At 48.0% G+C, this 25,043-nt stretch overlaps 1 protein-coding gene across 1 annotated transcript in view; it reads right to left on the bottom strand.

The window, feature by feature from the left end:
* Window positions 1–25,043, bottom strand: part of TMEM9B (TMEM9 domain family member B) — a 215,391-nt gene that overhangs the window by 94,255 nt on the left and 96,093 nt on the right. Inside the window, exon 4 of the mRNA XM_086955991.1 lies at window positions 14,159–14,293. Within this exon, the coding sequence (XP_086812117.1) occupies window positions 14,159–14,293 (135 nt within the window). The remainder of the gene's footprint in view (window positions 1–14,158; window positions 14,294–25,043) is intronic.

The raw sequence follows: 25,043 nt of genomic DNA, 5'->3' as shown, positions 1-25,043 counted from the left end.
TTGGGGTGCCATAGTCCAATTTTGAGGTGGCTTTTAAAAGCAAGTGGAGGCATCCTTCATAATCTGGGGCTTTGATGAGTTTTGCATCAAACAGGAAATAAAGGTACAAAACCACAGTAGTGGTAAATGGCGTGTGCCTAAAGAAGTCAGCCAACTATCTGACTATAGTGACAGACTTTCTCCTAAGATCAGGACCTCAGACTTTTCACTGTTAAGTTTCAGAGAGTTTAGTCTCATTCAGTGGGATACAGTTGCATGACGGGACTGAAAGCGAGCCTCAGTGGTCGTCGTACTAGCATTAAGACTGTTAATTAATGATGTCCCACTGGCATAGCAACATAACTGAAAACAAAACAGATTAAGCTGGTAAAATGGAAGGTATAATTGTTGAATAGTGTGGGTTTCAAAGAAAAACCCTGGTAGCGCCCATCGGAGAAATAAACAAGCATTTACAATGCAATAGGTCTCCCAGCTTTAAAGTTTGAGCTATTGGCATTGTATATTACAATGTGTTACATTAATTTGTTATCAAACTCTGAATTGTTGTATAAAGATGGTAAATGCTGCAAGAAAAAGTAGCACTGAAATTGATAGCTTTCGCAATCGCTATTGTAATGAAGCTGAACAGGCAGGGACAAAAGCATAGTCATAACAATCGATTTAAAAAATAAATGAAAAAAACACTCACTGAAAGTCTGCTTTCGATTCTGCGACTGTCCGCAAACCCAAAACAACGGCCTCCTCCTCCCCCTAGGGCACCTCACCACGCACGAGTACAAAAACAAGCATTTGCAGTGCAATAGATCTCGGAGCATTAAAGTTTGAGTTATTGACATTCCGCCTGGGAACATCACGCGAGCCCAAGGAGGTGTAGGCCGTGCCACGAGGCAACCTGCGGCCTGGTGTGCCCATCTGGTGAAGTCGGAGCTGCTCGCTGAGGTTGGTGTTTCTCCCCCCCACCCCCCCGTGGGGCACAGAGACCTACCCGCAAGCCCTGAAAGAACTGCCCAGGGTGCCGATTGCAAATTCGGCCCGAACTGGTAGATGGAGCACGAAGCGAGCTGAGGCCTACTCTGCAAAGGAGGTGAGAAGTGGCGGCCGCTAGGCGTGTGGAGAGAGACATAAAGCGAGGCAAGCTACCGCGAGTGGGTTGGGCACTCACTACTCTGCACTCACTACTCTGCACACTCACTACTCTGCACACTCACTACTCTGCACACTCACTACTCTGCACTCACTACTCTGCACTCACTACTCTGCACTCACTACTCTGCACTCACTACTCTGCACTCACTACTCACTACTCTGCACTCACTACTCACTACTCTGCACTCACTACTCTGCACACTCACTACTCACTACTCTGCACTCACTACTCACTACTCTGCACTCACTACTCTGCACACTCACTACTCACTACTCTGCACTCACTACTCACTACTCTGCACTCACTACTCACTACTCTGCACTCACTACTCTGCACTCACTACTCACTACTCTGCACTCACTACTCACTACACTGCACTCACTACTCTGCACTCACTACTCTGCACTCACTACTCTGCACTCACTACTCTGCACTCACTACTCTGCACTCACTACTCTGCACTCACTACTCTGCACTCACTACTCACTACTCTGCACTCACTACTCTGCACTCACTACTCACTACTCTGCACTCACTACTCTGCACTCACTACTCTGCACTCACTACTCTGCACTCACTACACTGCACTCACTACACTGCACTCACTACTCTGCACTCACTACTCTGCACTCACTACTCTGCACTCACTACTCTGCACTCACTACTCTGCACTCACTACTCTGCACTCACTACTCTGCACTCACTACTCTGCACTCACTACTCTGCACTCACTACTCTGCACTCACTACTCTGCACTCACTACTCTGCACTTCTGCACTCACTACTCTGCACTTCTGCACTCACTACTTTGCACTCACTACTCTGCACTCACTACTCACTACTCTGCACTCACTACTCTGCACTCACTACTCTGCACTCACTACTCTGCACTCACTACTCTGCACTCACTACACTGCACTCACTACACTGCACTCACTACACTGCACTCACTACTCTGCACTCACTACTCTGCACTCACTACTCTGCACTCACTACTCTGCACTCACTACTCTGCACTCACTACTCTGCACTTCTGCACTCACTACTCTGCACTTCTGCACTCACTACTCTGCACTTCTGCACTCACTACTCTGCACTCACTACTCTGCACTCACTACTCTGCACTCACTACTCTGCACTCACTACTCTGCACTCACTACTCTGCACTCACTACTCTGCACTCACTACTCTGCACTCACTACTCTGCACTCACTACTCTGCACTCTGCACTCACTACTCTGCACTCACTACTCTGCACTCACTACTCTGCACTCACTACTCTGCACTCTGCACTCACTACTCTGCACTCACTACTCTGCACTCACTACTCTGCACTCACTACTCTGCACTCACTACTCTGCACTCACTACTCTGCACTCACTACTCTGCACTCTGCACTCACTACTCTGCACTCTGCACTCACTACTCTGCACTCACTACTCTGCACTCACTACTCTGCACTCACTACTCTGCACTCACTACTCTGCACTCACTACTCTGCACTCTGCACTCACTGCTCTGCACTCACTACTCTGCACTCACTACTCTGCACTCACTACTCTGCACTCACTACTCTGCACTCAGCACTCACTACTCTGCACTCACTACTCTGCATTACCACTCTGCACTCACTACTCACTACTCTGCATTACAACTCTGCACTCACTCTGCACTCATTTAATAGGTCTCACCGTTTTCTGCATACTTTTGTGAGAGACTGTTCTATTTCCTTGTTAAATACTTCTGCATCAAACTGGGAAAAGGCAAGGGAGTCTGGCACTGGGGCTGCATTGCTTTCAGCTTTCAGCACACCCCTTCCCTGTCTCCGCAGCACCAGACAGGACAGCCAGGCAGCCCCTGATCCTTCTGCAGAACGACTTAAAGTGCCCCTTTCACTTAAACTTTCATCAACCTAACATGTTTTCAAAGGAACCGGAAACACGACGAGATGTGCAGTTTGACATTGTCTGTGCAGGAAGGGGAAATGTCTCTCGGTTAATGATCAGGGCGTAAATATTTCTCTGTTGCTATTGAGTGTGGGCCGTAAGGGTGAGCTTCTTGGGGCTTTATCATAGTCAGTGAGTTCTTATAGGGTGCTTAAAGGGGGTGCTTCCAATTCCCAATTGATGATTGTAGTGGGCGGTATGGGGGGGATGTTGTTTTCCTGTGGATATTCACCATGCGCTCAAAAGGAGGCTGTTGTCAACCTCTAGAAAATCAGTGTGTGGACTGAGGGGCGCTTATATTCCCATTTGCAAATGTTTCTCTGCAATAAAAACGTCTCGCAAAACATAATTTCAGGCCGACTGTCACATTACACAGTAGGAGGCACTTTAAATATAGAATCGAGTATGCCCCCGGAATGCCGCCGCGGCCGCCCCGGAAGTCAGGCACGGTCGCCTGTGACGGGGGCGGAGCCACGTTCAGAGCGGAAGAGGAGGCAGGCGGAGTCGTTGCGTCTCGCGGCCCGGGGCTCCTGTGAGCGGTGTGGAGCCCCGGGGCCGCGCCAGCAGGAGGTTGGGCGCCGCGTGCTGAGCAGAGTCCCCGACATTGGCCAGGTAAGTTCAAAAAAAGGCTGGGGGGGGCTTGGTGCACTTGTGTGTGTGTGTGCGTGTATGCTCGTGTGTGTATGTATGCGTGCGACGGTGACGGCGGGGGAGGGAGGGGGGGGCCTCGGTGCACGTGTGTGTGTGTGTGCGCGTGTGTGTATGTGTCAGGGGGGGTGTCTCTGTATGTATGTATGTGCGTGCGTGCATGGGCGCTTGTGTGTGTGTATGCGCATGCGTGTGGTGTGGTGTGCTTGCGCTTCCCAGGAGACAGCGCCTGGCCACAGCGCGCGTTCCAGTTACAAATCGCCTGGAAGGATGCTCGTGGCCAGGACTGTCTCCTGGGACTGAGAGTCGCTGACAAAAGATCTCCTGGCGGACACAGCGCTAACGCGCTGTTAAACGCCAGGAGACCTAAAAACAGGTTGAAAAAAAGCATTGGAAAAATCTGTATTTGGGCTGTATCTTTTCTTAATAATTTTTTGGGAACTCTATCAATAGCTATTAAAAGCAATAAGAAGTAAACCTGCTACCACTGAAGGGCAAAAAAGTAAAACAAAAAAATTATAATGGGAAAAAAAACATGTATGAAGACAAAAAAAACAGATTGCGCCAGCAGGTAAAGCGTTAAAGTGGATTACTATTTAGATGGATGCTACAGCAAAAGGATCCAGTGGATGATGTGGGTAGTTTTACCCCATGCTGCATTCTCAGCTGTACAATGACAAAGGCCTTTTACCACTCCAGACACAGTATTCCAGCTTAAAACTGGTAAAATACCAACAAAGCCAACTTGAAATGAAAAAAAGCAACCTATCACATGTTTAGCTCTCAGAGCTCTTCAGAGAGGTATAGCTTTGTCCAGGTACAAGGGAGCACCCAGTATAAGTCAAAACAATACCCTTTCAGGCCTAGAGTAAAACATGAATTATGCAAAAAACAAGCAGAGAACGCTGGGTAGTACTCACGTTTAGGTGGAATGCAGTTCCCTGTCTAGAACACCCTCAACTGGTAAGTGACTCGTCACTCCTTGTTCGATGGTCTACATTATGGTTCTTACAATCATGAACCAGAAGGGTAGCCCTTTTCTGATAAGTCCGGAGTCTTAGGGAATATATGAGTTGGGACCAAAAATAAATAATGTCGGCAATATGCATAATTGGTTTTGAGTCTTACATAGTGTTCTGTAAAACATTTCGGGCATATTTTATGTCGTTAGTCACGCAAGGAGTACCGGTCCTTAAATATATCGGCTGCATGGCTCAGCCGTTACAAAGTTGATAGTCACACACGCAGAATCGGTCTTTATTTCTGTTATATGGCTTAGCGTCTACAATGTTTATTGAGTTAAACGCTGTGCTTTTCAAATACTGTGATAATCCCCATTTAGTAATACTCACAAACAAATAATTAGACAGTAGTCCATCACTATTAATGAACAAGTTACTTACCTTCGGTAACGATATATCTGTAAGAAACATTAGTTAGTGTTAGATTCCTTACCTTAGAATATCCCCAGGCGTCAGTCTGGATCCGGAAACTTTTGCGTAGCAGTACCCCTGCGCGTCGGTAGGCGTCGTCTGCAGGCGTCCCCTGCGGCTTCGCGTCCGTCGTCGGCGTCGTGCGCCGTGATGACGTCGCTGGAGTATATAGACACCGCCTCCGCGCGCTGACGTCAGTTCTTTGCACACAGCATTTCCGCGCCAGGAGACGCAGAGCCATGAGAGAACCAACACTGGTGCCATGTAAAACTAGGGCCCTGAAAGGGATGTCCTTAACCCTAGGTATCAGTTCGCAGAACGGGGAGGATGGGTGGGATCGGTAAGGAATCTAACACTAACTAATGTTTCTTACAGATATATCGTTACCGAAGGTAAGTAACTTGTTCATCTGAAAGAAACACGTTAGTGTTAGATTCCTTACCTTAGAATACATACCCCAGCAATACCAACCCCGGTGGTGGGTCTGCGAACCAATACAAACTACACCAGAAAGTCCTGGAGGACAGAACGGCCAAAGAAGCCATCCCTCCGGACTTGACTGTCCAGGCAGTAGTGCCTCGCAAAGGTGTGCAGCGAGGCCCACGTAGCCGCTTGGCAAATGTCCTGCAAGGGGACTCCCCGGCCCAGGGCAGTGGTAGCCGCCGTGGCCCGAGTGGAATGGGCCCTCAGCCCAACAGGAGGCTCCTTCCGAGCCAAAGAGTAGCACGCTTTGATGCAGAGGACGACCCATCGAGAGATGGTTCGTTTACAAACCGCCCGCCCCTTCTTCGCACCCACGTAGCCAACAAACAGTTGGTCATCCACCCGGAACTGTCGTGTGCGATCCATGTAAAATGAAAGCGCACGTTTTGGGTCCAGACGATGGAGCCGCTCTTCATCCTTTGAAGGATGCGGAGGCGGGAAGAAGGAAGGGAGGGTGATGGACTGCCCGATGTGAAAGGCCGAAACAACCTTGGGCAGGAAAGAAGGTCTAGTCCTCAGAACCACCTTATCAGGATGAATGGACAGGAAAGGAGGTTGGACAGAAAGAGCCTGGAGCTCACTCACTCTCCTGGCAGAGGTGATGGCAACCAGGAAAGCCGTCTTTAAAGTCAGGAGACGGAGAGGACAAGAATGAAGGGGCTCAAAGGGAGCACACATTAGAAAGGTCAGAACCAGGTTCAAATCCCACTGAGGCATCACAAACGGAACAGGTGGAAACATGTGAGTGATGCCTTTCAAGAATCGAGTTACAATCGGGGATTTGAACAAAGAAGGTTGATCAGGAAGCCTCAAAAAGGCTGAAAGGGCAGAAAGGTAGCCCTTGATAGTGCCCAGAGCAGAGCCCTGCTGGGCAAGAGAAAGAAGAAACAGAAGAACCTCCGGAAGAGGGGCAGAAAGAGGATCCACAGCCTTTGCTGTGCACCATGCCACAAATCTGTTCCACCGACAGGCGTATACCGACTTAGTGGAGGGACGCCTGGCTGCCAGAATAACATCACAGACTTCAGGAGGCAAGTCAAATGGCCTCAACTGCCGCCGCTCAATCTCCAAGCATGGAGGTGGAGACTGGACAGGTTCGGGTGGAGGACCGTCCCCTGCTGCTGCGACAGAAGGTCCTCCTGAAGGGGCAGGCGGATCGGGGGACCGACTGACATGCTGAGTAGCTCGGGATACCAGTATCTTCGAGCCCAGTCCGGAGCCACAAGGATAACTTGGGCCCGGTCGCGCCTGATCTTCTTCAGCACTCTGGGCAGAAGTGGTATAGGCGGAAAGGCGTATAACAGACCGCAACTCCACTCGCGCCGAAAGGCGTCGCCGTGCGAGTGCCGTCTTGGAAACTCCAACGCGCAGAACTGATGACATTGCGCGTTCTCTTCGGTGGCAAATAGATCTAACCAAGGCTCTCCCCATTGCAGAAAGATGCCTTGCGCCACGTCCGAGTTCAGACGCCATTCGTGATCCATCGAGCACCGACGGCTGAGTTCGTCCGCCCTGGCGTTCAGAGAACCTGCCAGGTGTTGAACCGTCAGAGTCACGCCCTGACGTTCCAGCCATTGCCAGAGGCGCAGAGCCTCCTGGCAAAGGGTCCACGACCCCACACCGCCCTGTTTGTTGCAGTACCACATGGCGGTGGTGTTGTCGGTGAACACTTGCACTACACTCCCGTTGACAAAGGGGAGGAATGCCTTCAGTGCCAGACGAATCGCCCGCAGCTCCAACAGATTGATATGGAGCCGGGACTCCGCCGGAGACCAGATGCCTCTGATCTCTGCCTCTCCCAAGTGGCCACCCCAGCCCTGGAGGGACGCGTCCGTCACGACAACGTGCTCCGGTTGGGGAAGGGAGAGGGACTTGCCCCTGACCCAATCGCGGTCCGTAAGCCACCACTGCAGTTGTCTCGCAGTGCCCTCCGAGATCAAGACGTGGTCGGACAAGTTGCCCTGATGCTGGGCCCACTGAAACTTCAGGTCCCACTGCAGAGCCCGCATCCGCCACCGGGCGTGATGCACCAGAAGGATGCAGGAAGCCATCAGTCCCAGCAGCCGCAGCGTCAACCTGACCGAAACCCGGGATAGCGGCTGAAAGATGGGAATCAAAGCCTGAATATCCCGAACCTGCCGTTCCGGAGGATAAACCCGAAACTGCGCCGAGTCCAGAACCGCTCCGATGAAAAGGAGCTTTTGAGAGGGACACAGGTGTGATTTCGGCACATTGATGGAGAACCCCAGGCCGTGCAAGAGGTCTGCCGTCATCTGAAGGTGGTGGACGACTGTCTGGGGCGAGCCCGCCTTCAACAACCAGTCATCTAGGTAGGGGAAGACTGAAACCCCTAACCTGCGCAGATGGGCTGCGACCACCGCCATCACCTTTGTGAACACCCGTGGGGCGCTGGTAAGGCCGAAGGGAAGCACGACAAACTGAAAATGCTCCTGGCCTACCGTGAACCGCAGGTAACGCCGGTGGGCCGGCAGGACGGGGATGTGAAAATAGGCGTCCTGCAAGTCCAACGCTACCATCCAGTCTTGTGGGTCTAGAGCAGCCAAGACCTGAGCTAACGTCAACATCTTGAACTTCTCCTTCCGGAGGAAGCCGTTGACGTTCCTTAGATCCAAGATAGGACGTAGGCCCCCCTTGTCCTTCTTGGGCACCAGAAAGTAGTGGGAATAACAACCACGCCCTACTTCTGGCCCAGGAACGCGCTCGATGGCCCCCTTGGCCAAGAGGGCCGTAACTTCCTCCTGCAGAAGTGTCAAGTGGTCCCCCGACACACGGTGGTTCTGCGGTGGCATGGCTGGAGGAGAGGTCTCGAAGGGGAGGGAGTAGCCCCTTCGGACGATTTGCAGCACCCACCTGTCCGAAGTGATCGTGCGCCAGTGAGCGTGGTGATGGCGAACCCTGCCACCCACTGGCGTCACATGGGGCCGAAAGCACGGACTAGGAGGATTTTGGAATAGATGCTGCGGGGGAAGGTGTGGTCTGACCCCGCCGTTGTCCCCGACCGCCACCACGGCGGTTTCCACGGCCGCCACCGCGTTCAAAGGATTGTTGCGGCGCGTGGCTGGCAGCACGTGTGGGGGCGCCCCTTCCTTGGCCACGAAAGGGACGAAACGAACCCGTTTGCTGACGCTGGGTCGAGAGACCCAAGGACTTGGCCGTGACCCTGGAGTCCTTGAAGCGTTCCAGCGCGTGGTCCGCCTTGTCACCGAAGAGGTGACAGCCATCGAACGGCATGTCCATCAAAGTATTTTGGACGTCTGCCGAAAAATTGGCGGATCTCAGCCAGGCGTGGCGACGAATCGCCACAGTCGTTGACATAGCTCTGCCCAGCGAGTCGGTCGTATCAAGACCACACCGTATCGAATATTTCGCTGCATCTCGGCCCTCAGCCACAGCCTGACCGAGTTTTGCCCGCACCTCCATGGGGCATTCTGGCAGCAGTTCCGCGACCGTATCCCACACAGAGTGGGTGTAGCGGCCCAAGAGGCAAGCGGTGTTGCAAGACCGCAGGCCCAAACTAATGGACGAGAAGACCTTCTTGCCAAATTGGTCATACCTCTTGGATTCCCGGTCGGGCGGGGCCGACGGGAATGCGGACTGGGAGGTCGAGGCCTGGATCACCAGACTCTCAGGGGTGGGGTGGGTAGACAGGAACTTGGGGTCGTCCGGACAAGGACGGTGGCGCCTGGCCACGTTCCGATCAACAGGCGGACCTGAAGCGGGCCTGGACCAAGTGCCCAACAGAACGTCTGACAAGGCTTCATTAAACGGCAGCAGTGGCTCCTGTGGGCATGACTGCGGTTTGAAGACCTCGGTGAGGATGTTAGGCATCACGGCCGCGACGGGGAGCTCAAGGTGTAAGGCCTTGGCAGCCCTCATCAGCACCACAGAATATGCAGCTCCCTCCACCGATGCCACGGAAGGAGGAGAGATCAAACCAGGGTTAGGAGAGTCGTCCAGACCACTGGCATCCCCCAAGTCACCTGTCCAGTCCGGGTCATACTGGCACTCGCGTGACAGAGGGTCCTCGGACCCCTCCCAACCTTCACCGAACTCTTCATCTTCTCCGTATTCGGAGTCAACGATGTAGACCGGCTCCTCGGGGTTCATGGGCCCCATCGGCGCCGGGACCGGCGTCGAGCGACGCCCGTCCGGCGCCGCGTCCGGCGTCGGGGAAGGTAAGGGGACGGCGCCGCCCGGAGCCGGCGCCGGAACCCCGCCGCCGGCCGGAGCCGGCACCGGAGAACCGGCGCCGCGCGGGGGCGGCGTCGGGGGTAACCCCGATGGCAACGGCGCCGGGGAGGCCGGAAGACCAGTCGGCGCCGATCCCGAAGGCCCTTGCGGCGCCGGGGTCGGAGCCGTCGGCGGCGCCGGGGCCGGAGCACCCGACAGCGCAGAGGCAGGGACACCCGAACCGCCAGGGCCCCCAGACGGTAGCACTGGGCCCGAAGGCACCGTAGGCCCCGTCGGAGAACCGAGCGCCCTCATGGCCATGAGGAATGCCTCGATCTCCTCAGGCGTCGCACCGTGCCCAGGGACCGGAGGGTATGAGGCAGGCCGCGCCGGCGACTCTCGCGGAGCCGCGGGGTTGGGGTCACCCGAGCCCCCGGCCGCATCGCGCGAGCGTCGGGGGGAGTCGGGGGTACGATGACGACGCCCCGACTTCTTGTGCTTCCTACCTGACGAGCCTGACGAGTGGTGTCGACTTCCGGAACGCTCAGCGCGGCTCCGCGATCGCTCCCTCGAACGCTCTCTCGACCTCCGGCCGGACCGGGACCGCTCCCGGTCCCGACGTGGGGCCGACACCCGGAGCTCCAGTAGCTTGCGGGACCGCTCCCGCCTAGCCTTGTTGGTGAGGGCCCGGCAGTCGACGCAGGAGTCCACGTCGTGGTCGGGGCCCAGACACCGGAGACAGAGGCGGTGATGGTCTGTGACCGACATCGTGCGCTCACAGTCATCACAGTGCTTGAACCCAGGCATCCTATCAGGCACAAAGTGAGAAATAACTTCGAAAAACTTGGTCAAAGACCGGAGTACTGCTCTTCAGATCTGCGTCCACTGGCGCGGAAAAAAGAAGAACTGACGTCAGCGCGCGGAGGCGGCGTCTATATACTCCAGCGACGTCATCACGGCGCACGACGCCGACGACGGACGCGGAGCCGCAGGGGACGCCTGCAGACGACGCCTACCGACGCGCAGGGGTACTGCTACGCAAAAGTTTCCGGATCCAGACTGACGCCTGGGGATATTCTAAGGTAAGGAATCTAACACTAACGTGTTTCTTTCAGATATGTTTATTATATGCTGCTTGTGCATACACAGCGTTAACCTTTTTTCGACAAAGACCAATGCTCTAACGCTGCAGTACACGGTGTGGGGACTCCAGTAAAAGGTGTCTTTAACAAATAAAAATTATTTTACTAAAGGGATAACTCTGGTGGAACCAAAAGATCTAAGAAATATTTACCCTACGGTATAACCTCATATTGACGAAAGACAATTACCGCTACGGAATCTATCGAAGGAGCCGACATGGCATGCCTTGGTTATGTGTGGATGCCCCCCCCCATTTAAGCCGTTAGGATCATTGGAATCTCCATAGGTTAAGAAATTATTAGGTATTAATAGGTCTCGATTCTATTATAGGTAATCCTCTGTGACAATTTCATTCAGATGTCTGGAGCATCTACTATGACCACAAAGAAATGAAACAAAATAGAACACAGTAGGGTAAGGCCTCTGACTACACGCAGTGACCGTTCCCACCAGTGACGTAATTTTCAAGATTGTAGGTGCTCATTTCTACCCTCTGTGAGTATTAATGCCTCAAAACATACAGTACTGTCTTTAGGAGAAGTCACATTAGGAGACCATTTGGTATATAAATAGTCCTTTTCTTTTTTTTGTTATCTGCTTATACAGTCTGACTCTCCATTGTAAATAATTTGCTTATACAGTCTGGCTCTCCATTGTAACTAATTTTATTGAAGTGTGGTCAGACCTGTACACTTAACTTTTCATTACTTGCACTATTCTGACCTGAGGTTTCTCGATGTCATATTGGTTTTGGGTGATGTATGAATGTGTGTGGTTGCGATTGAATGTGTTTGAGATTTGACACAAAGAAAATAGTTTTGTATTATTTAATCATTTAGGGGTTCAGAGTAAGATGTTACATTTGCCTACCATGTGTTGGTAGCATGGAATCATGTATAGAAAAATAAATCAACTATAAATGGAAGTTTGTCTTTAGTGTTTTATATATAAAAAATGGAAAAAATTCAATGAATTTTGATACAACTATTTTGAATAATAAAACGATGGCATACAAAATATACTGTTGAAGTGTTGTGTTTAGCCCATATTAGATTCTTTCTAGATAGTCAAAGAAATACAGGTTACAAGGGAGTTTATCCTCTAGTTTTTTTCAGTAGTTTTCCCCTCTTCTCCCCGACCTTATTCTCCTTGAGAGGGGGTCCCACTTGCTAGCAATAATGGCCTTTGACCATACGCAGGTGGGAGGGGGTTGGGGGAAGGATCTGGTCTGGTCCTGTGCCCAAGCTAAACCCTCTATGTGCACCAGCACCGCATGAACAACCAACATATATTTTATACATACATACATCTTCGTACCTATCTATCTAAAGATGTATATGTCTATATATTTCTTTAATTTTTTTTGCTGTTACCGCCACTTAAGCTTCAACAACATACACCGATGTAGCCTGTAAGCTTCCCCCTGATGGAGCTTATATGGTAAAGCGGTACCATGGGGATGAAGCTTGGGAGGAGAGTTCTAGAAAAGTATCGTAGTACCCCCCAGGAAGGTCACACTGGGTCCCATGGGCGTACAGCGGTACCTGTGGCACAAAACAAACGTTTTTAAAAAAATGTGGCCCCTGGAGGCATCTCTGGCGCCACACCCCAAGTAGCAGGTGGTCAGCATGCCCCTACACTGCCCGCATACGCAACTTTTGGACATGAGACTACGTGCCCAAGTTCTGTAATGGCTGCCGAAACATTTTTCTTTGGCTTGCGGGCAGCCAATAAGACCATTTAGTACTGTGCCAACGGGAGAAAAAGCTCCCTTGGCCATTCAGAGGGTTCAAATTTTCCAATTTTCATTATTGCAGGGGTCCTCCAGGACTAACCGCCCGCTTACACCCAAGTAAACCAGGCAAACTATAAACGGGCAGCAGAATACAGTTCTGATAATATGAACCAGCTCTTATTTTAGGTCCTAATCCTGAGACCCACATGAAGAGTGAATAATGGACCTAAAACATCAACAATCTGAGAGGAGAGTCGTACAGATCTAAATAAACATCCATTTCTGTCTACACACAATATCAAAATGAGAAGCTAGAAAACATTCCAATTCCCAACCATCAGAGACATTAAAGTAATCGAAGAGACAGATTATTGATTTCAGAGGTCCCTAGGCCATACTTTTACTAATGAGGCAGCCCATTGCTCTTTAGATGCATTACAAAACTTTCATCCTTTTAAGTTTACACCTAGATTAAAGTTTTATGACATGATTAAACATTGGTGGTGTTGGGCAAATGTTGCATAATTTCAGCATAATTGTATGTAAAATTGACATGTGATTATTCGGTGTATCTAGATTTGTGATCAAACAATGTAGGTTTTTAGCTATTTATTAAAAAAATTGACATATGAGATTCTTCGTTGTACTAGGTTTGCGTTCAAGCAATGTAATTATTTAGCTATGTTTAAGTAAGAGGAATATGGTCCCTTTCCCCCCATGAAAGCAACTAACGTTGGGGCCAAACGGAGAATACAGAGATGCTTTAATGAATGTTCAAAGTGGCAATTACCAGTGTCTGCTCCTTTGAAGGGGTCACTGGGAAAGTGACCTTTCTCTCTATAACACATCTGTCTACTTCTCCATCTCAACCTCTAACATTTATTCAATATTGTTTGGCATCACTGGGTATAAATTAGCAGAAAATGGGTACTGAAATATAAAGTTCTTTCGATCCAGAGTCTCTAAATGATGCCTTGCCTGGGGCTTCCAAAACCCCTGGGATGACATTGGGTTAATAACCAAGTGGTAGCTAATAATGAAGGTACAAACACATTAACTACTACATGACCAGGCCTTACCTATATAGGACATATTATAACCCCACCTACACAAACAAAGATAGGCCTGTAACCCTTTCAGATAGTTTTCAGTTCTACAATGCTGCACCAGTGGCAGCTGCACCTTGCAAAAATTAGAAAACGTAAGCAGAACCATACCATGTAATGTCCAGGGTAACATATACATTAGCAATGCTCACTGTTCATAAAAGTAATATATCAACAGTGAATGTAATATATCCATGCCATATGATAACATTCCGTTGAATTCCACCTTAGTTTTGTTCACTAAAACTTGTGAGCAGCCGTGAACAACTCTCTTCTGTTGAAAGTAAGCAACCGTGAATTGTTATTGTCGTTGCTCAAGAACTTACCCCTACATCATCGTCAGATTGTATGAGTTGCGAATGGCCGAAGAGGTGTTTCTTTAGCATGGGTTCTATCATGGTAAGGTAAAGCATGTAGAGCAGAAGCAAGCCCAGGATGGAAAGGTAAATGATGATAGTAACCTGTGAAAAACACAGAAAGCTAGTTACAGTGATGAAAACGGTATTTCTAACATTAGAGCTGTGCAGCAGAAGGAATTTCTGACAACCTTATATAAGGAAACACCCTACTTACAGCAAATAATTTAAAGTTTTCCCATGCTGCTGCACCATCTTCCGAATTCAAGAACAGCTTATTCTACCACAAGTTACAGTAATTCTTTTCTGTCTTTGTAACAATATTCTATTCGTAAAATTTATTTTATAGCTCAGAAGAAAGGATAACAATAGCATACAAGCATTGGCATAGCCAATAGGACTCGCCTTTGGGATCTTATAAGTGTTTAACCATGCAAAAGTTAATGTTGTTGCACCAAGGATATTTTGCTGCCTAACTAAATACTTATAAGGTCCCAAAAAGCGAGACCTATTGGCTATGCCAATGCTTGTTATTTCATAGGAGACCAAACACATGCACTCTGAGCTGCATCGCAAGCATTTAACTATGTTTTTTACTTCTATTAATGCCGACAGTTGCTCAGTCAGTCTATGGAACATTTAATTATTAAGGACAAAGTTAATCATCCAAAAACTAAATCAATCCTTTCTACGTTTATATGCCTGAAGACCTTACCTCCATAGCAATTTACATTTAGCTTAATACTGAAGTTAATGGAGCTCCAAGGGCACAGTCAAAGTGCACATCAAACAAACCCATAATCAGGCAACAATACAAACTCCAAACAGAGATTCAGTATAGCCAGAGCCACAAATGGAGAACAAATATACAAATCCAACTTTTCAGAGAAAAGAAGGGCCTGTAAAAATTAACATCACACACAGATCACTGCCGATTACTAGCTAAAGTCAAAAGGCTGAACAGTATTCGATGTTATTTACATTGGATTCCCACATTCCATTTGTACTATCCATAACCAGACTGTCCAGTAATATTGTTAAGCATTGACCAGCAGTAAATCCCTAACGTTCATACAAAAACATCTCAGTAAGTAAAAATGTTTATTCTGTCCCACTCCAAATGTAAGCTCTTGTACAGTTGTACTGAAATACATACCAGAGACCATAATATATCAGGGTAAATGTAATTTTTTTAAATCCCCCAGTCATACCTTTATTACTGTACCGGATTGTTTGTATACTAATTATTCGTGCATTTATACACAATCCATTTCACACAAAGAGACCCACCGGAAAGAAGGCATAAGCAAAATAAGAATAAGCAGCAACCATCTACACGTGTGAACTGTATGGCCCGTAGAAGCATCAAGTAAGATATTCTTCAAAGTTGGAACATATAATAGGTGATACCGGCCTATTTTTCAAGAGCCCTGCTATACATATCACTCTGGTCTTTTGTGTAAGGTGGTGATGTTTTACTTTTTGCTCAAATTACCATACATAAGTTTCCTTTCACTGGAAGATACCAAATATTTAAATTCCTGGGGGCACAGGTAAAATGCCTGATGACTTTTGAGGCAAGTAATTACATGTTTATTTTTAAAGCAGCAGTATATTTTAAAGTATTCTGTTATTTGGAGCTAACAACACTGGCACATTTTCAATCAAACATTGGCAAAAACAACCAGTCTGACAGCCAGCCTTTTGACTTTGTTAGTGCTCAATATTGCACAGTTTTTACAAAAGTTTAAGATGTTGGAGCTTCCAGTCCGGCACCAATATATAAAAAAAAGAATAGGAAAAAAAAGCAAAAATATTTTTGGTTCTCAGAAAGCAGACATCAGCATAGTAGTCCAAGGCACTGAAAGGGAAGTACTTTGCCTGCGAGTACGCTCCTTGTGAAAGACCAGAATGACATTCACAGTGGAGTCAGCCAACGGCTGAAGTGAGCTTAAGCACTGCCCCTTGCTGTATGCCCTAGTTGGCAAAAGAACATTTTGAATGACAAAACAACAAAACCACTGCACAAATAAAATTGTCTGAAAGCCTGTATATAGGTTACATATACTTTTTCTAAAATCAATAGGCTTTGGTTAATGCCAGACCGAACAGTTAAGCTAGATTGCAACAGCACACTTGAAGCCCATCTCGCTGTGGCAACAAAGCAACAGGCTGCCATTACTACGCACCTCTCTAGGAATAAGCCTTGAGTTGTGTGCGTGCGCTAAAAAAAAAAAAAAGGAAGCTGGGACAAGTGAAACAAGGAGGGTTAGAGGGAGTTAGCGAAAGTAAAGAGGGACAGAGGAGGCTCAAAGAAATTAAGCGACAATAGATTGGGGTCAGAGAAAGCAAACAAGGACTTTTAGTATGAGGAAGTGAAGCGCACCCGACCGCAGGCTGCATCTGAGGCGAACTAAACACGCGCAGCCGCGAGACGCGCTCTGTGGTGAGGGAAGGGCAGAGGGGTGCCATGAGGAAAGCCAGATGGCAGAGTGAAGCCAAAAGAAGTGAGGAGCACAGTGGGGGCCAAGACATGCGCGAAAGCGCACGCAAGCTTGAGGCCACCAAAAGTCTCTCGCTCTGGTAGCACTTAATCCCCTTACTAAAAGTCGAGCAAACAGCTAGTTGGAGAATGTTCCCAGGTGATTTCATATAATAGCTTCATTCCCTTCACAGATCTGTCAATGTACAGATCGATAGTTCAGACGCAATTGTTGCCCAAAGGGGCGGCGATGAAGGAGACACAGACCCCGCAGTATCAGGCAAGATGTTATTTATTTAAAATCTTGTTCCCACGAACAAAGCGTTTCAGGCTTCAGGAGCCCTTGTTCACATGCGGAACAACATCGCCATATTGGTTTGCTTAGTGCACACCCACCTCCAAAGCTCCGTGTCACATGTCCCTCGACACTGAATATAGACTACAATCTCAAATGCTAAAAAACATTGCAATGCATTGTATTTTACTAAAGTGTTAACAAAAGCAATTTAAAAATAGAACAATTTGTATAAATACATAAATGTAAGGTTACAATTCTACTTTGTTTATATACATGGCAAAACCATTTCTTTGTTTTTTTTATATCTATATTCATTTGCGGTATGTGATCCTGCAACCGCACGGGTTAAATCCCAAATGTATAGTTGGAAACACTTGTAAAAAAAATGCTGTCATATTGGAAAGATCAATCCTGTACAAATCCGATGGGACACTAGGGTAAGGTGCATGAATGCCTAGCAGCCAAAAACTTTGACGTGCAAAATGGTGCAAAAGTGCAAAAAAAATCTAAAATAGAATTCAGTATAATTAAATGCAAATTTCATATATATTAATAACAGTAAAATCTATTTTTAGAAAATACCATTAAAATCATATAAATATATTGCTAAAAATCCATTATACTAAAAAATCTGTCACGGGGAAATATTAATTGCAGCAGGTGAAAAATTATTCTTTTTACTTCATAATACAAAAAATGATTATCTAAATCATCTTACAATTTGCCAAGTGTCAAGAAAGTGACATAAAATCAGAAGTGTTTGAAGACACTGTTATTAACACAGAAACGCATATCTGCATACTTATCAATGTTAGTCAGAGGAAATTATGCATATCTTCCGTGTTGTTCAACCAATTGGGCCACTTACTGTCGAATTCCAAGATGATTTTGGTTTCTAAATGTCTCAGTTGATGCTCCCTATTGCCCCCCGTCCGTGGTTTAGGGATGGCGTTGATAACATAATAGGTTAGACAGTTTACATCATTGTCATGAATTCTTTTGAAGTGCCTTGCTACTGGGTAGGCTGGATCACTGTGCAGAATGGCTTGTATATGTTGCAGTATTCTGACATGCACCTGTTGCATCGTACTACCAATGTAGTTAAGGCCACAGGTGCACGTCGGAACATAAACTGCATATTCAGTCCTACAGTTATAGCTGCCAGAAATTGAAATGGGTAAATGACTGAAAGGAGTGGAGTAATTGGTCTTCTTACAGCCAAATTTACAAGCCCTGCATGAGGAACATTTCTTAAAACCATGGGCTGGCTGTAGCCAGTTAATGGTTTTCCTTGTCTCAGGAGAATTCTTGTCAAGAATAGAACCCATTGATTAACGCTCCTGAAAGAAATCATAGGAGTTTCTGCTATTCTATTGCTCAACACATTATCAGTTGATACAATGGGCCAATGGTTTTTGATGATTGTTCTGATTTTCCGTTCCTCATTGCTATAGGTGGTGATGAGTCTAGTAGAGTCAGCATTTCCAGACAAGGATACCGAATTCTTATCACGATTATGAGGATCAATATTACTGCTTTTAAATAAACTGCTCCTTGGCCGAAAGCTAGCCTTGTTCATGGCCTCTTTTATAATGTTTTCGCTTTATCGTCTAGCTTTTAGTCTATTAGACATGTCATGTAAACACTCGGTAAGGTCAGATTCTGCACTACAAATGCATTTTAACCTTAGGATTTCTCCAAAGGGTATACTCGCTATTAGGTGCCTAGGGTGTGCACTGCTCGCATGAAGCGGGACATTTCCAGAAGTAGGTTTTCTTAATTAAGTGGTTTCGAGTTTATCCTCCTTAATGTAAAGCCTTACATCAAGAAGCTCAACTTGAGTTTTATCTACGTGAGACGTGAAGGTTAAGTTCATGGAGTTATCATTAATAGTTTTAATAAACTGTTGGGCTTCAATTTCACTGCCCCTCCACAGAATAAAAACATCCTCAATGTATCTAAGGTAACATAAAACATGTTGATCAAACAATGCCGGATGTGACTTTTTACGAACCTGTTTCTCCCGCTAGCCAACATGCAAGCATGCGTAGCTGGGAGAGAAACAGGCACCCACTGCCACTCCTCTCAATTGTTTAAAAACATCTTGATCAAAAAGAAAAAAATTGTAAAGACATCACGATATAAGCTCTAGGATCACCTTATTATGATCATAGAATTCACAAGTTCTCATATCCAAAAAATGTTTGACTGCTCTCAAACCCATGCTGTGGTCTATACTAGTATAAAGTGACTCAATGTCAAGTGTAATTAAATACAAATCATCAGTCCACACTAGCTCATTGGTTTTCATTAAAAAGAAGTCTCCTGTATCTTTAACATAGCTGGGCAACTCCTTGACCAGATCCTGTAAAAAATAGTCAATATACTGACCTACTTGTTCACCTGCACTATCAATAGCCGAAATAATGGGCCTTCCCGGAATGGGCATTACATTTTTGTGAATTTTTGGAATCAAATACAGTACAGGTAAAACAGGAAATTCATTATACATGAATTTGTATTCATCTGTGGATATGAGACCTTCTCGTCTCCATTGTGCTAGCTGTTTCGGTAATGTATCTTTTTCTGCATTATATTCCTTCATAGTAGCTTGTAACATACATTATTGTCCAATTGTCTATGCGCCTCCTGAATATAGTCATTTTTTGCCAAATTACCACCTTTGTCTGACTTTTTAATTATAATGTCATGATTTCCACCGAAATTTTTCATTAGCTTATCATATTCCCATTTCTTATAGTGCATGTTTCTCTGTAATCTGTTGTTATTTACACTATGTTACAATTTTTTAAGGGCATCAACGACAATATCATGAAATGTGTCAACTCATCTTTGGGCATAAGTGGCACGAAGCAGGATTTGGGTTTAAAAGGGCTAATCCCAGCCCCTTTCAGCAATAAGAAAACAAGTTACTTACCTGTAACTTTGGTTCTCCAGTATTGGTAACTTTCATAGATTCCCATAGCTTGTATTATTCCCCGTCGGAATGGGAGCCTCAGTAAATAAAAAATAACATAGCAGTAGGTACAAAAGAGAAAGAAAGGCCTAGGCCTCATCTCATTTTGTAGCATATCCACTTCATTTTGCAAAAGAGACCAAAAACATGTAACAACCAATCAGATTAGCCTCACCCCATAGAACCTTCCTGAGAGAGCCTCAGATTTTTGTAGCCATTGTGTAACAGTAACCACATTTGCTGAAGGCTGAGCTTTCACAGGGGAGGAGGATGGGCGCATGGGAATCTTTGAAAGTTACCAATACTGGAGAACCAAAGTCACAGGTACGCAACTTGTTTTCTTACTCCAGTATTGGAGCTTTCATAGATTCTCATAGCTTGTATCAAAGTAGCTAGCAGTTAGCAATAAAGCACATTTTGTGCCAGAGAAACTGAAACAACTCTGTATCCACACTTTCATAATAAGTTAACTGTTGGAAAAGGGTCCCTGGCCGGCCAAGACTCGCGTCGAGGTCAGTCAGGGATCACCACTTCCAAGAGTCAGGGCAAGGGAGTTACACGCCAAGATAACCCCTACTCGCCCTCTAGGTAACGTGGCGCGAGCAGTCAAGGCTAAACTTGGAGGCGATGTAAGTTAAGTATTTGCGCGCGCACCCCAGCAACAACACCCAAGGCCCACCACAAAGGAAAACTCCACACAAGGTTATATAAAAATAGCCTTTGTATTATAATAAATATACATCAGATAAAACACACATCTTGTTACACTGTGCCAACAGGCACGGGCGGAATTTACAAGGGATATTTGTACAGGACAGGGCCACTTGGACCACTATCAAGGGTATCAGCACTTTTAGAAGCAATACCTTCAGTAATAGCACTTTAGAAGCAATACCTTCAGTAATAGCACTTTAGAAGCAATACCTTCAGTAATAGCACTTTAGAAGCAATACCTTCAGTAATAGCACTTTAGAAGCAATACCTTCAGTAATAGCACTTTAGAAAGTAAAATCAGTGTAGCACACAATATAAACATAGAGCATACAACCAGTAATCACTGGTAACAGGACCTCACTAGCACCACCTGTACTAGGGAGAAAACAACCACCTACACATCACAATACCTGTAGGGATGTCAAAAACAAAACACATGATGCATTAACATTCAGAGGTGTAGCAATAACATTGCGCAAAACTTTAATCAGTCACCACCTGTGACAGTCCCCGTGTCCCAATGTCAGGGCCTAAACGTAGCAGTTGACCACAAAGTGCTGGGCAACTGGTGCAGGGAAAGTTAGGGCAACGTTGGAGCCTCTCTGGGCTCAAGAACCACCACTGTGGCACTGTGGGGCCTCACTGGACTCTCAGAACAAATGGGCAATGAGCCTCTCTGGGCTCACAAAGCAATCTGCCACCTCGAGCCTCTCAGGGCTCAAAACCAAAAAGGTGCAGCCTCACTGGGCTATTGGGGACCCTCACGGGGGAATGGCACCCTCAGAGCCTCTCTGGCTCAAAGAACAAATGGCCCCCAGGAGCCTCTCTGGGCTCTTCAACAATGATGTGGGCGTCGGGGCCCCTCACGGGGAACCCTCGGCCACGTGGGGCGCTTCTGTGGGAGTCCCCACCTCTGGGGGACTCGGGAAACAACTGTGCACCCTAGTGGAGCGGCCCGCTGTCACGTGGGGCCGCTCGAGTAGAGGCAGGGGGGGGGGGGAGAGGGTGCGCGACCTCGCGCCTCTCTCCCTGGCCGGCTTTCACTCACCGGCTGCTGGGCTCCTCACTCCCGGGCGGCGGCTCCTGCACGAGAGCTCCCGCTCCTCGGGGGCTCTCTCCACACTTCTCCTCCGGGGCCTCGAAGGTCCAGGACTCTTCCTGGGCGGCGGGGCTCCTCTTCTCTCGTCCCGGGGCTCTCCTCTCCACTCGGGGAGCCTCGGGGACCCGGCAGGCAGCTTCTCTGCTGCGAGGGGCGGGACTTCCGGGTTGCCTGTCTCGGGCCCCGCTGCAATTGGTCAGCCGGCCCAGTGCTTCCGGGTCGCCGCGGGCAGCGCGGCGGCTCGCTTTTAGGCAGGCAGGCGGGCTCCCATGATCCGAGGAGTGGGCTCCCTCGTGATCCACATAAATCACGGGCAAACAAAGCGGCAAGGAGCGGGGTGGCACCCGCGCCGCCAAAGCAAATATAAAGCGAGGTAGGCACTCGCTAGGCACCGCAATTTCGGGCTGATGCCGGGTGGGCACCGGCTGGCTCTCAAAGCGCTAGCAGCGCTAGCCTCTAAGAAAAGGCGCTCCCAAGCGCCACCGGGCCAAATGCAGCGCTCTCAAGCGCTAGACAAGGGATTCCAGCGCTCCCCAGCGCTGAAGGGCAGAGAGCAGCGTTCTCAGTGCTGCAGGCACAGCACAAGCTCCAGCAGGGGCTGGAGGCAGGCAGGGGGGCAAGGCTGGGCCAGAGCCAGCACACTGGGTCTCCAGGCAGGGAGACACCCCAAGTGGCGGTCCTCCTGGCCCCAGCATCAGCAACAGCCCCCTCTGGCAGGATCCAAAAGCAGAACATTTTCAGTGGGGACACAGCCCCTTCTTATACTAACAAATCCTTTGTTTCAGGGTGCAGGGTGGGGGAAAAACCAGTCGCAGCTGGTTCTGGAGCACTCTTGATGGCCCAACCACCCATTCCTTTCACTGGGGAGGCTAGGGTCATTAGACACACCACAGGGGGGCGGAGCCAGCATTGTGTGGGGAAAACCCAGCCCATCCAGGCCACAGGTACACTCCTCCCACACATCACTCATGCTAATCTCCCACTCACCACCGGGCAAACCCATCTAGACTTCCTGGAGCCTGGCATGCCAGCCAGCTCCAGCCAATCACGCTCCAGCACCCTCACTGCACACATATCTCAATGTCCAGAAGTAGCACTTCCCTTCTAGACACATACATGCCGCAGACACCATCTCGCAGCATTCACTCTCACGAGTTTACACATACTAAACTCGAGCCTGCACTCCCCACGCATCAGGAACTACCAGGGACACACATTCCCCATGCATTCCTATGGGAGGGCAGGCCAGCCATACTACACGCACGCACTTTCACTCTGGGACTCAGGGGAAAGTGCGCAGAGACCCAAAAATCACTGACACAGGGTCACATATAAGGCAAAAAGTCTAGGGGTGAACCTGCCCTAAGGGCCAAGTCCAACATTAACAAATCTTGAAACAGTAATCAGTGAACATTATCAGATACAAAATGTGCAATAATAGGAAGGAGGGATAGAAGGGAAAGCTCACGGCCTATTGGAAGAGATTCCTCAGGACTGCTTGTCCCACTGCCGCCTCACTCCGTGTGGAAGAGTCCAAGCAGTAGTGCTTTGTAAAAGTGTGGGCACTGCTTCATGTAGCTGCCCTACAAATGTCTTTGATAGGAACTCCAGCGAAGAGAGGAGCAGATGATGAAACTGATCTCGTGGAGTGAGCCAGGACACGTCTTTCTAGCGGTTTACCCGCCGCTTGGTGACAGTAGTGAATTGCGCTGGCAATCCAACATGAAATCCCTTGCTTTGAAAGCGGAAAACCTTTTCAAGGAGCACTGAAAGCGACAAAGAGTTGTGTGGACTTTCTGAAATCCTTTGTGCATTTAAGATAACATTTCAGGCATCTCTGGACATCCATGGAATGAAGAGACCTTTCTGCTGGAGTTGTATGTCGAGGGAAAAAAGAATTTAGAACGACAGGTTCAGTCAAATGGAAATCCAAAGGGACCTTTGGAATAAATTTCAGATTTGTCCTTAGAATTAGAGTGTTGTTTTTGAACTGTAAAAAGGGTTCCTTAATCGTGCGAGCTTGAAATTCTGCAACTCTCCTGGCTGACGTTAAGGCCAGAAGGAGGCCCACCTTCCATGACAGAAATTTAAGATCCGCTTTTATGAATAGGCTCAAACCGAGGTCTCATGAGATGAGCAAGAACCAAGTTGAGCTGCCACATTGGAGGCAGAGTTCAAACAGGAGGGAAAACTCTAAAGAGACCTTTCAGGAATTGTTTAACAATCCTCGCAGACCAGAGGGAAGGGCCAGAGGCTGTCCGTCTGAATCTAGAGATAGCGGCCAGGTGAACCTTGGTGGAAGAATGTGCTAGACCTGATTTGGCCAGAGACAGAATGTAAGGTAATATCTGTTGAGGAGCAGAAGAGAACGGATGAAGGTTCTCCCGGTGGAACCACAAACAAAAACATTTACAATTTACGCAATAGGCTTTATTTGTACTTGGTAAACGGGCTTGAGCTAAAACCTCTTTACAGTCTTGAGGGATATCTAAACTCTGGAACTCTCAGTGCTCAGGAGCCACGCCGTCAACTGAAGTGAGCTCGGGTCCGGATGTACCACTTGGCCCTGGGACATTGTCAATAGAGAAGAAAATGGGACGCAGGTAAAGCGGCTGATCTTGTGAGAGTAGGATAAGCTCTGTGAACCAGAACTGGAGGGCCACGTCGGTGCTATTAGAATCATTGTATAGGGTTCTGTCTTTGAGTTTCCAGAGAAATCTTGGAATCAGGGGAATTGGCGGAAAGGCATAAACAAATGCGCCAGACCAGTCCATCGAAAGAACATTCCCCAACGATCCTCAATGGTGATCCCTGCTTGCATAAAGCAGGCCTTTCCTGTTGTCTGGTGTAGCGAACAGGTCTATGGACGGAGTGCCCCAATGAGTGAAAATTCCGGCGAGAGTGCCCTGATCCAGTTCCCACTCGTGACAGACTGATTTCAGAAGACTCAACGTATCTGATGTCGTGTTGAGGGTACCTTGAAGATGCTCTGCTGAGAGCGATTTTTTGAAGAATTGTCCATTTTCAAATCTCTTGGGCCTCCTTTGAAAGAAGTTGAGATCTTGTTCCATCTTGCTTGTTCACATAGTGCATGGCCGTCGTGTTGTCTGTACGGACCAGGACGGTGGAGTTCCGAATCCTCGGAAGGAAAGCTTGTAAAGCCAAACGAATCGCCTTGAGCTCCAGAAGATTGATGTGGAGAGTGCGCTGTTCGGGTGTCCAGTGACCGCTTACTTGAAGGTCTTGCAACACCTTTGCCAGCCTTCTAGAGAGGCTTCAGTGGTC

The sequence above is a fragment of the Lissotriton vulgaris genome, chromosome 2_1 (assembly GCF_964263255.1).
Source record: "Lissotriton vulgaris chromosome 2_1, aLisVul1.2, whole genome shotgun sequence".
In the NCBI taxonomy this organism is placed as follows: Eukaryota; Metazoa; Chordata; class Amphibia; order Caudata; family Salamandridae; genus Lissotriton; species Lissotriton vulgaris.
The sequence above is the reverse complement of the archived record's forward strand: the minus strand, read 5'-3'. Positions and strand labels throughout refer to the sequence as shown.